Source organism: Thunnus albacares, chromosome 20 (genome assembly GCF_914725855.1).
Source record: "Thunnus albacares chromosome 20, fThuAlb1.1, whole genome shotgun sequence".
Classification (NCBI taxonomy): domain Eukaryota; kingdom Metazoa; phylum Chordata; class Actinopteri; order Scombriformes; family Scombridae; genus Thunnus; species Thunnus albacares.
Window position 1 is genome coordinate 8,704,502 of NC_058125.1, and position 12,873 is coordinate 8,717,374.

At 42.8% G+C, this 12,873-nt stretch overlaps 1 protein-coding gene across 1 annotated transcript in view; it reads right to left on the reverse strand.

Moving 5' to 3' along the window:
* Window positions 1-11,887, reverse strand: part of shisa9a (shisa family member 9a) — a 53,517-nt gene extending 41,630 nt beyond the window's left edge. The window contains exons 1-2 of the mRNA XM_044336789.1: window positions 10,829-11,887; window positions 9,946-10,052 (exon numbers count right to left, since the gene is read on the reverse strand). Of these exons, the coding sequence (XP_044192724.1) occupies window positions 9,946-10,052; window positions 10,829-11,343 (622 nt within the window). The 5' untranslated portion in view covers window positions 11,344-11,887. The remainder of the gene's footprint in view (window positions 1-9,945; window positions 10,053-10,828) is intronic.
* Between the last annotated feature and the right edge of the window lie 986 nt (window positions 11,888-12,873).

A 12,873-nucleotide genomic window follows, 5' to 3' on the forward strand; every position in this document is an offset into this window, starting at 1 on the left:
GTAGGCAGTACAGAAGATTAGAGCTTTATTTTCCCATTAGAAACAGTATAAAATGGAAACTGTAACAATAGCTGCAGATTACAGAGGATTTCACACGCAGCTACATGTTAGGGGGCCTAAATAGACTTATACTGCCACTAGGAGATTCAGCTTGCTTCACTGTATGTCTGACAGACAGTAGTGAGCATGTTATTGTTAAAAGGAAACATCGCTATTTCTTCAATGGCTCCTCTACTGCAGTAAGAAATACAAGGACGCATGTATTCATCCAAGTGCCTCTTGAAACTCCAACACACCCAGAATTATAAATAAAACCCTTGACTTGAAACTTTGTTAATACTGACATTTTTTTTTCTGCAAATTCACAAGACAGAAAATAATCCTAATATTTGCGCAAAAGGCTTGACTCATTAATTTGAATAGTCGTTTAAGAGGAGTCAGCGTAGCAGTTAATTAGAAACCAGTGGTGATAACCACCTGTTCAAACATACAGATGGGAAGTCTGCCTGCTTATCCTATGACTGCCTGAGAGTGCTGTATCATTATAGATAGTCAAATGTAAACCAGAGTGAGAATAGATGAAGATAGATGGAGGTAATATTGTTCACTGCGCTCATGATTTGACTGAAGTGCACCACAGGTTATGTGCCTGACATACGCACGCACGCCAGAAGTATTGTAAGTGAACGCAGACTTGGACACGTGCACACATGCAAACACACATACACACACACACACATGCAGACACAGATGTAATTACCTGTCAAATGCAAGATGTGACTTCCTGGGAGTAAATGAACTGATTAATATTCGTGAGGAGGGCGGGATGGAGGGGAGGGGGGGACATACGGCTGATTAGAAGTTAAGATATTCACCATCCCTATTGCTTCTTTTATTACAACCCCACAATGACAAGATGGAAAATTACACGCTGGAAGAAACACTAAGGACAGAAAAGGATGGGCGGCATACATTAGACCACTCTCTCTGCCCGTCAAAATACTGTTTGGTTTCTTTAAATGCTTGCAGAGTGAGCACTTGCTCCAATTTACCTTTCACAAAGAAGCTAATGTAACAGGAGTGTGATGCAGATGCTTCTTTAGAGTCTGTGAGGGGAAATTAAGGGGAACATCCACTCTCTTCTTGAGTTTTTTTATTTCTTGTTTTTTTCTTATACTCTAAAATCCTCTTGCCTTTCTTCTCCTTTCAGCCCTCAGCTCCAGTCTCCCTCCCTCCCCAGGCCATGTTGACACCTTCCTGGCCGGCCTCCCTCTGTGCCTAAACTGAGTGGATGTCTGCCGTCGGTCGATGCTTGCCGACTGCGCGGCCCCAGAGCCCTAATAAACAGGAGTCTAATGGCGTCCCTGGGCTGCTGAGGGGCCTCACATTAAGATAATTAGGCAGAGAGAGGGTGCAGGAATGAGACCCAGGAGAGGAAGAGGAGGAGACACTGCTGTACTTTCTGATAATCTCAGCTTGTGACTTAGTGTCTCTTTGCCTTGTTGCTTGGTGTTGCCTGAAAACAACACTTGTGTGGCACCAAATAAATGCACTAAGATGTCTGAAAATGTGTCGTGCTATTAAAACCATAGAAGAGGGACCAAGTGTGCACACATTCAGGTGAAAATATCCAGGTGCAAGACAAAAAATATTTCACTACAGGACACAAAGGAGAAAGGTCTGCACACTGTTAGGCTCCAAGTAAATAGTTTAATTCTCCTTTTCTTTTTTCAAGGCAATGTTTTGATCTACATGAGCTTCCTAAGGCAGGTGTGAAAGAGAAAAAAGGCATTTCTTGTAGAGGAAGTAATCACCTCAAATCACTATCACCTGCTGGTCAGCAAGCAGCAGGGACAAACACCACAAGATGGTGATCACAGTGCTCCAGAAAAAAGAAACACCAGAAAAAACAGAAAAAAATTCAAACACAATGTTAATATGACATCAATGATAGGCCTCCTATCCTTTGATAGGAGGGGGGAATATCTGTATCACACCCCAACAAGTAAAAACACAATCTCATAGAGAGAAAATATGTAGAAAAATGTAAGGTTATAATACAACAGCATTGTAAAACCATGCAGCAAGCGTACAAAAATAGTTAAAATTCTCTAATAATGGATAAAGGGTCAAAAGGCAGAATACAGTATAAATCTCAAGGGGAAAAGTATAAGTATTTATCCAAAAAAGTACCAAATCTGCAGTCATGGCATATATGCATTACCTATTGGCATCAAATCAAAATACATATTAAGACCTTTCGGTCTCAGAGTGCCAAATGTATAAAGAAGCCTCTCTACTAAGAACAATGGTATCAATGTCACCCCCCCATCAAGGTGCAGAAACATGTTCAATACCAATGTATGTCAAAGTGGACAGATTGTGTTTCAGGCTATTGAAATAGACCGACTGGATTTTTTTGATTGTTTAGTCTTATGCTGCTTCTGTGTTCAGCAATGCAAGTTTTTAGGCAGCAATGAGTCCTTCCAATACAGGCAAGACCACATGGTCATTTCATAATATAAATAACATTTTTGGTATTGTATGTAATGAAACATTTTACTTTGAGCTGTTTACCAGAATGGGGGTGACTAAAAAAATGGCACTTCCAGGTGAAGTTACATTGTGTGCACTGTGCACACCTGTAACTGCCATCAGGAACATGTGTGGATCTTTCTTGGTCTGCTATATCAAAAAAGTTGCATATGTTAGGTGGGCGTTTATAAACAAAATGTGGGGTGTCCTGGAAAGATCTCGTAAAGGTCCAATGTGTAGAAGTTAGAGGCATCTAGTGGAAAGGACTTGGCAGAACTGGAATATAATATTCATAAGTATGTTTTAAATTAGTGTATAAATCCATGTTTCCATAGGTCTTCCTCAAGGTTTTGATGGTCTTTGTGCATTTTAGGAAGTGTGTAAATCACTGGTGTAATTGGATGATCAACTTTCATAAAATCTAATTCCTTTTAAGTGATGTCTCCGTCTTCGAGAAAACAGGACATGATGCCATGAATTTGCCTTTTGAATGTATGGTAGGATCAGATTTGAGTTTCTCATAACAGATAGGATTGTTGATTGACTTCTTTATCATAATCACAAAAGTCCATCACTACTATAGCACCGCCCTTATCTACTGGTTTAATCACAATGTTTTTGTCATGTTTTAACTCATGTAGAGCCTCTCTTTGATCTTTAGGTAGGATATTATGCGCTTTATATTCACATTTTTTTAAAGACTTTCAAAATGTCTCTCTTGACCAAACAGCGATAAGTTTCAAATGAGGCATTTCTGTTTCTGGCAGGTAAAAAGGTGGATTTACCTCGAAAATTGGTAGTGAGTCTGTGATGATCTAAGGGGGTGTTAGGAGTCTGCAGATTGCAAGGAGATGGAGGGATCTCACCACATCCATTAGTAGAAGAAGCTGCGGAAGACTCATGGTTGGTGAAGTTCTGGAGAACTTCTGAAAGTCCACATATACATTAAATGCATTACAGTAAGTCATGGGAACAAAGGACTAACCAAACCTTTGCTAAGGGCCAAGAAGTAGGTGGAGGAGAGAGGCTTGCTGGAGAGGTTTACAACATATTAGGGCTGCAGCTCCAGGTTGCATATTATCTTGTCCCCTAGTGACACTTCTTACCCCTTCTGCATTTCCTCTTTTTTCTCAGGGGGCTTGGCCCTGGTTGGCGATCATCTTCTGCCCAGGGTATAACGATCCTCTAAAAAAGAGGACTTGGGTGCTGTGGTTTATGTCTGTGATGTGGAAAGGCCACTGTGGTCTCTGTGGGTGAGGGCTTTTTGGCTCCCACCTCATTTGGGACAGCCACTCCTCCACATGTACACCTGCTCCAGCTGTATCTCTTTTAAACTTTTTCTTTCTCAGGGCTTTTATTTCAAGTTCTTCAGTTCTAGTTTTTCATTGTATTGCTCATATTCAGAGAATAAATCCTTTCGTCTAACTTGTTTGTATAGTCCTTACTCAGCTTCTCACGGGTCTCCTGTATTTGACTGTGGACAGCTGTCAGTTGATCAGTTCTTTCTTGGATGATCAAAACCATAAGATCAATTTGTTTGTAATTTCACACCATTTTTCACAAAACTTGGGATTATCCAGTCCAAGTGTTGGTGCTTTTTGGATTCTCAATTCTTGGGGAATTCTCTTATGTTGCAGATCATCACTCAAAGAGACTAAATGTATGAACATACGTGTCTCTCTGTTGTAGGCTACAGGACTTTCAGAAGATTTTTGGAGTCTTCTTTGGCAGTAGGAGATGTAGACAGGTCTTCAAAGAGAGATTCTTTTAGGATGATTTTCTCATAGGCTTCCTGGGTGAATTCAAAAGTGTTACTTTACTACACATCTTGTAGTTCATATGACGAAAAAAACCTTTAGGGAGTCTTCAGAGAGGAGCGCAGCACAGAAAAACAAAACTTTAGAAGAGGGACCAAGTGTGTGCGCATCCAGGCGAAAATATTCAGGTGCAAGACAAAAATATTTCACTGCAGGTTCACTGCTATTAAATCCAACCAAATGCATCGCATTATGAGGAGACAGATGTTGATGTCTGACAGCTAGAAGAGAAGGTTAATTGTGCCAGAGTGCTTTTATGTGCAGCTAAAATTATGTGGATTGAAACCTCATTAGTTTCGTCACTCACCTGCTGCCAAAACCTCTAACCTGGTGAGATAAGAGAATGTATTCCTCATGAGCCAACTGCAATATCATTAATAAATGCAAATGGCAACCACCACAGATGGATGCTGAATCCAAATGTGCCCTAAAATGCAGTTTCTCTAATGGCCATTTGGGAAGACATTAAGGTCTCAACAACAAATTTAATGTCTTCTAATGTATTTGATGGTAATTTGGAAAGTTGCAGTCTATTAGGAAGATATGAAGTCAAAGGAAAGTATTTATTTGGGACATGCTTGTCTTGATAAACAGGTTTGACGGTTACTTTCAGTTGTGGTGGTCCACTGCCTGCTTACTTCATCTGAAGTCTCTACCTTGTTCTATAAATTAGAATTTTCTGGATACAAACAACCGTCAAGATAGTGACAAAGTGGTAAAAGTAGATCCAGGCTTCAAAATGTCGCCCTTAGACACCTAAAGATGACGACACAGACATTATATCTATGCTTTAACATATACTTCGACATTCTTTCCACGAGTCTGCACACTGAATATGAAGCCAGAGCCAGGAGATGATTAGTTTAGCTTAGCACAGAGACAAAGAGGGGAAACAGCACCTGCCAGCACCTCTAAAATTAACACATTATATCTAATTTTTCTGATCCATATAAAAAGCGAGATGTAAGCACCACAAATTGTGGTTTTATGGCGGCTTATGTGTCCTGCCAAGAAATAGTCCAGCACATATACTCCCCATAAAAACCACAACTCGTTTTTTGTACAGCTCAAACAAATGACATATAACTTGTTATTTAGTGACCTTTAGAGGTGCTTTTAGTCTGATTTTTTTTTTTACCTTTGGACAGAGCCAGGCTAGCTGTTTCCTCCTGCTTCCAGTCTCTATGCTAACCCTCTGCTGCTGTAGCTTCATAACAGCAGTGTCAATCTTCATCTAACTTCCTGTAAGAAAGTGAGTAAGCATATTTTTCAAAATGTCAAACTATCCCTTTAAGTGTCCTTTGGTGAGTTTGACAACTTGTTTTCTCATTAAAAGGTCTTGTGAACATAAGTGAAGCAAATTGAAAAAAAAGGAACACAACAAACGTTTTCCTCAATGGTTCAGATCAAAGAAAACTAGCTGTAGATATAGTGGAAGCTTTACTACCGCTCTAACGGACTATGAGCCTGAAAGGCAAACTCTGGGATGGAACCTCGACTTCACCTGCTTTTCTTGCCTGTTTGAACACGAGGACAGAAGCTGAGCTTCAAACGTAGCTGGAGCTGGAGTGACGCCTCACAGATAACTACCTCTAGCTCTGTCATTTTCTCTTTCACAGCCTCTCCTTGCTTGTTTCTACGGCCTGTGCTGCGGCATGTCAGTTCACTAGCGGAGGCTTCTCTTTCCGCTCTGACACTCTGCAATCAGATGTGACACGCTGAAGGCTCAGATGACCGCTGGGAAGACAAGGTCACACAGTTGCCTACTTTTAACGAAGGATATGCGGGGCTCCTTTTGACAGGCTTGCACTGTGCATAAACACACCCTTACTCACTGCGCACACACACACACACACACACACATTCGTATCCACACATAGACATCCGCACAAGACGGAGCTGGAGTATTTTGCAGACAGGGCCTTTTCTCGTGCCTGTGCAATCTCAGAAGCAATTACCTATTAAAATTTCATCCTTCCCATCTCAGAATGTTTAGGAAAAGATTATAACTGCTGGGGAGGTAATTAAGTCTGCAAATGGTGAATTGAGTTGTGAATACAGAGTGCTGTGCGTGTGCGCGAGTGTGTGTGTGTGAAGCTGCTGTGTTTTTTTTTGTCTTAATAAAAACTACTAGCGCTGCCCACCTGAAGCTCTTTAGTGTGATACCTCAAATGACAATAACAGAGCTGAGAAGTACAATATTGGTCTGGAGGACGTGTTCAATGTAGTAATTCATGAGGATAATTGTTATTTTCCAATTAAATTTCAGTTGACTATACAGTAAGTGTAGTGACAATGAGATCAGCTGCCGCTTTGTCATTGTGATGTAAGAAACTCTCAACGCTTCTAGTTTCTGGCGACAAAAACTATGTTGAAAGTCACCCTGAATTATGTGGCAATGGCTCAAGATGTCTTCACACTTTTTTCATGCCAATCCAAACAAGAGAGTTAACTTTAACGCTTTAATATGTAACACATGACAAACACAAAGCCCTGTCCTTCAGAGCGACAAAAACGGTTGCTGCCGTCAGTCCGAGTGTTGCCACTAATCTTTTGACTCCTCACATTGTACTTTTTTTTTTCCTCCTCTTCTTCTCTGTTTCTCACTTTCCCGTTCCCCTCCCTTCTTTGTCTCTTCAGCTCTTTGATGCTGAGAGTGAAGAGAGATTTTCAGCCTTTTAAGGATTCAAACAAAGTCTCTGGGTTTTGAGATGACATGAAAGTCTGCCAGCTGAGCCGGCCCAACTGGGGATTTGGTGGGCCGGCTAGTTCTGGTTCACAAAGCCAAAAAAAAGTGTCCATTTTTAATATGCAGTTGGCTGTGGATTTTTTTTTTTTTTGGGGGGGGGGGCGCTGCTGGATATGCACAGGGGCCCCCACAACATATCAAACGCGGATTTTGGGCTTTTGTATTACTAACTGAAACTGTGCATCTCTCACTTGTGTGGTCCATGTGATAACAGGTATGAATTACCAAGTCGCAGTACAGCACGTATTGGGAATACCAGCCTGCCTGCTGTTTTATACCTCTGTTGACAAATGCATTGAATAAACAGCTTGTGTGGGGGGGGGGGGGACCATATAAATGATAAAGCAGCAGTGGTCATCTGTGATTTCTTCAGACAAATTGCATTCTTTGACTGACGGTCACATGAGGCCCAGAGGAATTTTCTCCTTCTTATACAAACAGCAGAGACCTGCCAGGCCAGATTCATTGATGCCAGTAATAGGGCAATGTGGCCATAAGCTATAATCAATATGTGGTTTGCACTAAAAATAGATTTTCCAGCACAATCCTGCACTAAATCTGAACAAACTTCCTTTGTGTGCGCCAGTTTGTGCACGTGTACAGTGGCCCTTTTTAACCTGAGCACTTATCTTACATTGCAATTACCACTCTTCAATTTTCCTCCCTCCTTCCCTCGCTCTTAATGAAAAATCATCTTGCCTTTTTCAGTCTATTTATCTTCCGTTTATCACTTAAAACAAGAATAACATGTCCATATCCTGCAAATCCATATCTAATTCCTCTCCTCTCCACTCCATCCACCCCTCTTCCCTGTGATAAATCGCCTCCCTCGCCAGCGCAGGGACCACTGAACCAATCAGGTGTCTGTCTGGGAGGATCCTGCCTGATCGCAGAGGTTAATAACATTCCACATGATTACCCACAAGCCCGAGGATTAGAGGGGTTCAGGGGAGCGGGTTCCATGTTGCAAATAATAATCACTATTTCACAGCAGTGTCCACCTGGTCACTCAGGTGATAGGCCACAGCGCTATCTCATCTCTCCCACAGTGAAGAAAGACTTGTGTGCAGACACACAGCGCCTCTGATAACCAAACCGTTTTTAATGAATGCAACCTTTCTTTCCCCCCTTTCCATGAGATGCACTCTTGTCATGATGTGGATGGTGTCTGTGGGCGTAGTGCTTCACGCTGAGTAGGGTTATGTCACCTTGTCGTTAGCCAGGGGAAGCTATTGTAGGATTTACCATTAAATGTTTATCTCATTCTCACCAATAGAAGTAGTGATTCACCCCCCCCCCCCCCCCCCCCCCCCCCCCCCCCCCTCTCTCTTCTTCCTTACATGTACACTTCCTGGCTTTGGAAGCACTCACCAGCGCTCCATAATCTCAGAATTAATTGCCATCTCACTGCATGGAAAAATGTGGGAATTCAGAACACTGGTACAACAGCAATATCAGGAAATACTACAATATAAGAACTCTAACAACTCTGATCATGTGTTTACCAAGAATAAATCTAATAAAAGTAAGCTGCCAAAGTGGACAAAATTCCTGATGCTGCTTTATTTGCAATGAACAGTTGTGACATAATCTCATCCTACTGGCAAATTCTCTCTCTTTTCATAAAACTAGGACTCTCTGACACTCAATACCAGATTAAATTGATTTATTGTTTTTTTTTTTCTGTTCACCAAAAGGGTGAAATATAGTCAAAAAGGCAAGATGCAGTTTTTGTTGTGGGGGGATTTCAGCTGCAGTCAAATGGAATTGTACAGGGTGACATTCATGTCAGGCTTGTTAGTAACACAATAAACGAGGGATATATTCTGGAACAAGAGGAGTGTGAGTACAGTCATCATTTATAGTGGTATTTCTCTGCTTTTTGTGGGGATGAGCGGCACAAGAAATAGACGGACTGGTGACGCAACTTGGACTGAATGCTGAATGCTGCGTGCTGACTTGTTTCCATGTGTGTATGATGTGTGGATGCACTGTAAGCTCTGGTCTGTACACATTTTTGAGTGTGTGTGTGTGTGTGTGTGTGTGTGTGTGTGTGTGTGTGTGTGTGTGCATTCATCTGTTTGATCTTCGGCGTTAAAACACAAAGAAGCTCGGTGCTTTATAGCAGCCCACGGGACGCAGCAGAAATAGATGGCATTCATACGCTCTGTATTCTAACCTCCTCCACCACCACCACCACCACCACCACCACAAACACCAACCCTTCAAACTCCCAGCCCTCCCCAATCCCCCCTACACACACACACACACACACACACACACACACACACACACACACACAAACACACTACCATCACCACCACGACTTCCTCACCGACTCCCACTCTCCTCTTTCTCTCTCTCTCTCTCATTATATCATGTGGGCACGAACCAAAAAACCCTTGGTTTTGAAAAGCTGCAGAAAAGGCAGGCAGATGTTCTCTTTCGAGCCTGTTATGAAATGGATGGATATCTGGCCGGTGCAAGATAAAACAAAAAAAAAACCCAATGCTGTCATTTGAAACAAAATAGGAACAAGCCTGCGGTGATGTGCGTGTTCTCTCTGTGCTCCTACTGTATCTTTGAGGTTTTCTCATGTTTTTGTGACTCCGCAGCAGCAGCCAGTTTGATTTAAAAACAGCTGAGATGATCCCAAACTCTCACATCCCTACGTCACGTCTCGAGAGGGGGGCTCTGACAGCAACCTGGACACACTCAAGTCACTTTAGATAAGCAGCTTTTTTTGCTGACACGCACCCCACCCACACCTCCATGTACTGCTCCAAGTTATACGCACAGTTCACCACAGTCAGTAATGAGCTGTCCAAACAACAGAAAACTCACGGAGGTTTGTGGCCCTGGAAACATAGTGCTGCGAATGCATCCCAAGGGCCTCCTCCCCCCGATACTGCTCACCTGGACACCCGCCCTGCAGCACACTGGCGACGGCCCTGTGAAACAGACAGAGAGAGAAAGAGAGAGGGAGGGAGAAGAAGGAAGAGGGAGAGACAGAGAGGCGTTGATGGATGAGGGGTGCAGACATGAGGAACTGTGCATAACATGCTTAATTCAATTATTCAGTTGGGCTGCACTGCTGCACATCTTTTCATGAAAACTGTGAGGCGCAGCTAAGTGGGGAAAAAATGTGATTCCCGGATGAATGGAAAAGATATGTGCTGTGTTTGCTGCGATCATTGCATTTGTATTCTATTGTAAACACAGTCTGAAGGTGTAAAAAAGCATTTTCACTTATCTCAAGTCAGACAGATAGCTACACAATGGAGCGCAATGCCGCCTTTACTCTAGTGGAAGAGATCGTAGCTCACGTACGTTATGCCATACCACAATGGAGACTGGAGTGGAGAGAGCATGCAGTAGGCCTATATCTACTCCTGTTTGTAAAGAGTCTCCACACAGATATAAGTTGGTCTCGTTGAACAGGCACCAGTCTGGGTGTGACGTTTAAAGCAAGTTGTAGTTTAATAATGTTATGTTATTCTAAGTGGCCGTTTAATTCTCGTTATATACTTCTGATACACACAGGCGCAGGTGAACAAAAGAACAGCACGTTGCGCGCTCCGGATCACTGCGTGCGTAGGCTACTACTGCAAGTCTTTTTGTAAACAAGCGCACAGAGAGAAGCAGGCAGAGAGGGAGAGAGAAGGAGGGAGGAAGGGAGGGACGGAGAAAGAGAAAGAGAGAGAGAGAGAGAGAGAGTAAGAATTACCTGGACATGTTCTCTCTCTGCGGCCGGTGCGCCTTTTCCAGACCCAATTTGGTGAAAATTCCCACAAGAGCCATAATGGCCACTACTCCACATATGATGTAAACAATTAAGTTCGTCTTGTCTTTGGTGCTGTCGTGCATCTTGTTCATTTTCTTGTAGGGAGTCTGTCCGGTCTTCATCCACACCGGAGTGTCATAATTTTTACAGGTGCTCTGATCCAACCGCGAGTGCTTGTAAGAGCAGCAGAAGCGGAAGCCACAGGTGCCGCAGCAGTAAAGATAATTACCAGTCTTGCAGATGAACGGCGGGTCCCACTGGCCCATCACGTCGTAGTAGCCCCGACATTTGTCCTCCGTGTGCGGGGTCTCCTCGGACACGCTCTCCTCCTCCCTGGAGCCGTTGGAGGTGGCGATCATTACGAATCCTCCGAGCAGTCCTGGCTCCCCGTCAGCCTTGCACACAAGAGCCATAACTTTGAGCAACAAGAAGCCGAGGAGAAAGTATTTCCCTCTCATTGTGCTTTCCCCTCCGTTCAACTTCACGCGGAAACAAAAAGACTTGGAGAGAGGGGAAAGGGCGCACGGTCATGATATGGTGAAAAGTCCAGAAACATACATCCAAACAGCAACGCACTGTCCTCCGCGCCGATGAACATCTTTACTAACAAATCATCATCCAAAAGAAAACACGCAGAATCAAAAAACAATTTCCGTGGAATGAAGTTGACTTAATCTAACTAACTGCTCTCCAACGCGCACTCTGCCGCGCATCTAGACGTCTTCTCAGAAAGGCATTTGCAGGCTCGGATTTCACGTTTTTCAGGAGTACATCACTTCACATATCCATCGGTGCGCTCTTACGCACAGGAGTAGGCAGAGACACAAGCCGCACCGAGGATGAGAGCGCAGTGAGCGAATAGAAGAGCCGAGGGTGGGAGAGCCTGGTGCGCAAAAGGAGAGGAGGAGGAAAACAGGGGGAGGGAGAAAGACTGCGAGGGCTGAGGACAGTGAGAGAGAGAGCCTTTATGTGAAATATTATGATAAAAGCTCCGAAATACGCACATCACTATTCTATTTTGCAGTTGAGGAAAGACGTGGGAGCTTTCACCCCCCTTTTTCCCCCCACTTTATGCATTTCCAGTCGGAGGTTGCCATTGTTTTAGAAATCCTGAAATCCCAAGTAGCTTAATGTGTTATAATAGGCAGTGGCTGGCACAGCCTCTAAGAACAAGGGGATGTATTTTTGAAAAAGAGCCCTTCACCAAAAATGTGGCTCTGTGATGCGTATTAGATCCCTGGGGACTTTCTGGAAAACAAATATTCCTATGAATGCTCATGAAGACCCAGCCTTTAGTTAAAAATTCATAACTAGAAGTACAACTACACCACCAGATAATAAAATAAGTGATGTGTATTATTCATTATCGAAGCAATTGGCAGAGTGGCTAACACAGACATTTATTTGAGCTGGAAAAAGTGAAGCGTCTCGTTGGCAAACTCTATCCGATTGGGAAAATATTATGGTTCGTCATAAACATAACTAGGCCTGATGCGTATGAAAGAACACCTTTTATTGGCTCAGTATCATTTAACTTGGAGTGGTTGCTTCCACTGCAGCTAATACTTTGTAAGAATAAACCAAGTTTTACAGCCCATGAATTGATATCTCATTTAAAGCTTTTTTTTTATTTTTATAACTGCAGTCAGTAAAAAAACGGTTTACTGCCTTGAGATGAGCTGAGCTAAAAAACATAAAAATGTAAAATTATCCACCTGCAAATCCTACACGTAAACCTTAACACAAATGATCTGTGTTTATTCGTTTTGTATTAAAAACAGGTGTGAAGGGAACCTCGGGTGTTATTTGAACGATCCTGATTAATTTAAAGAGACAAACACCGACACTGTTTCCTCATTCAAATATTAAAAATATTAAAGCAACCGGATTAACCGTTTATGCAGCCAGTTACAACGAGTGTAGATGGAGAATGATGAATTTTTAACAAGCTCTCTCCATGGTGCTGAAAGGCTCCAGCCTCCGTCCAA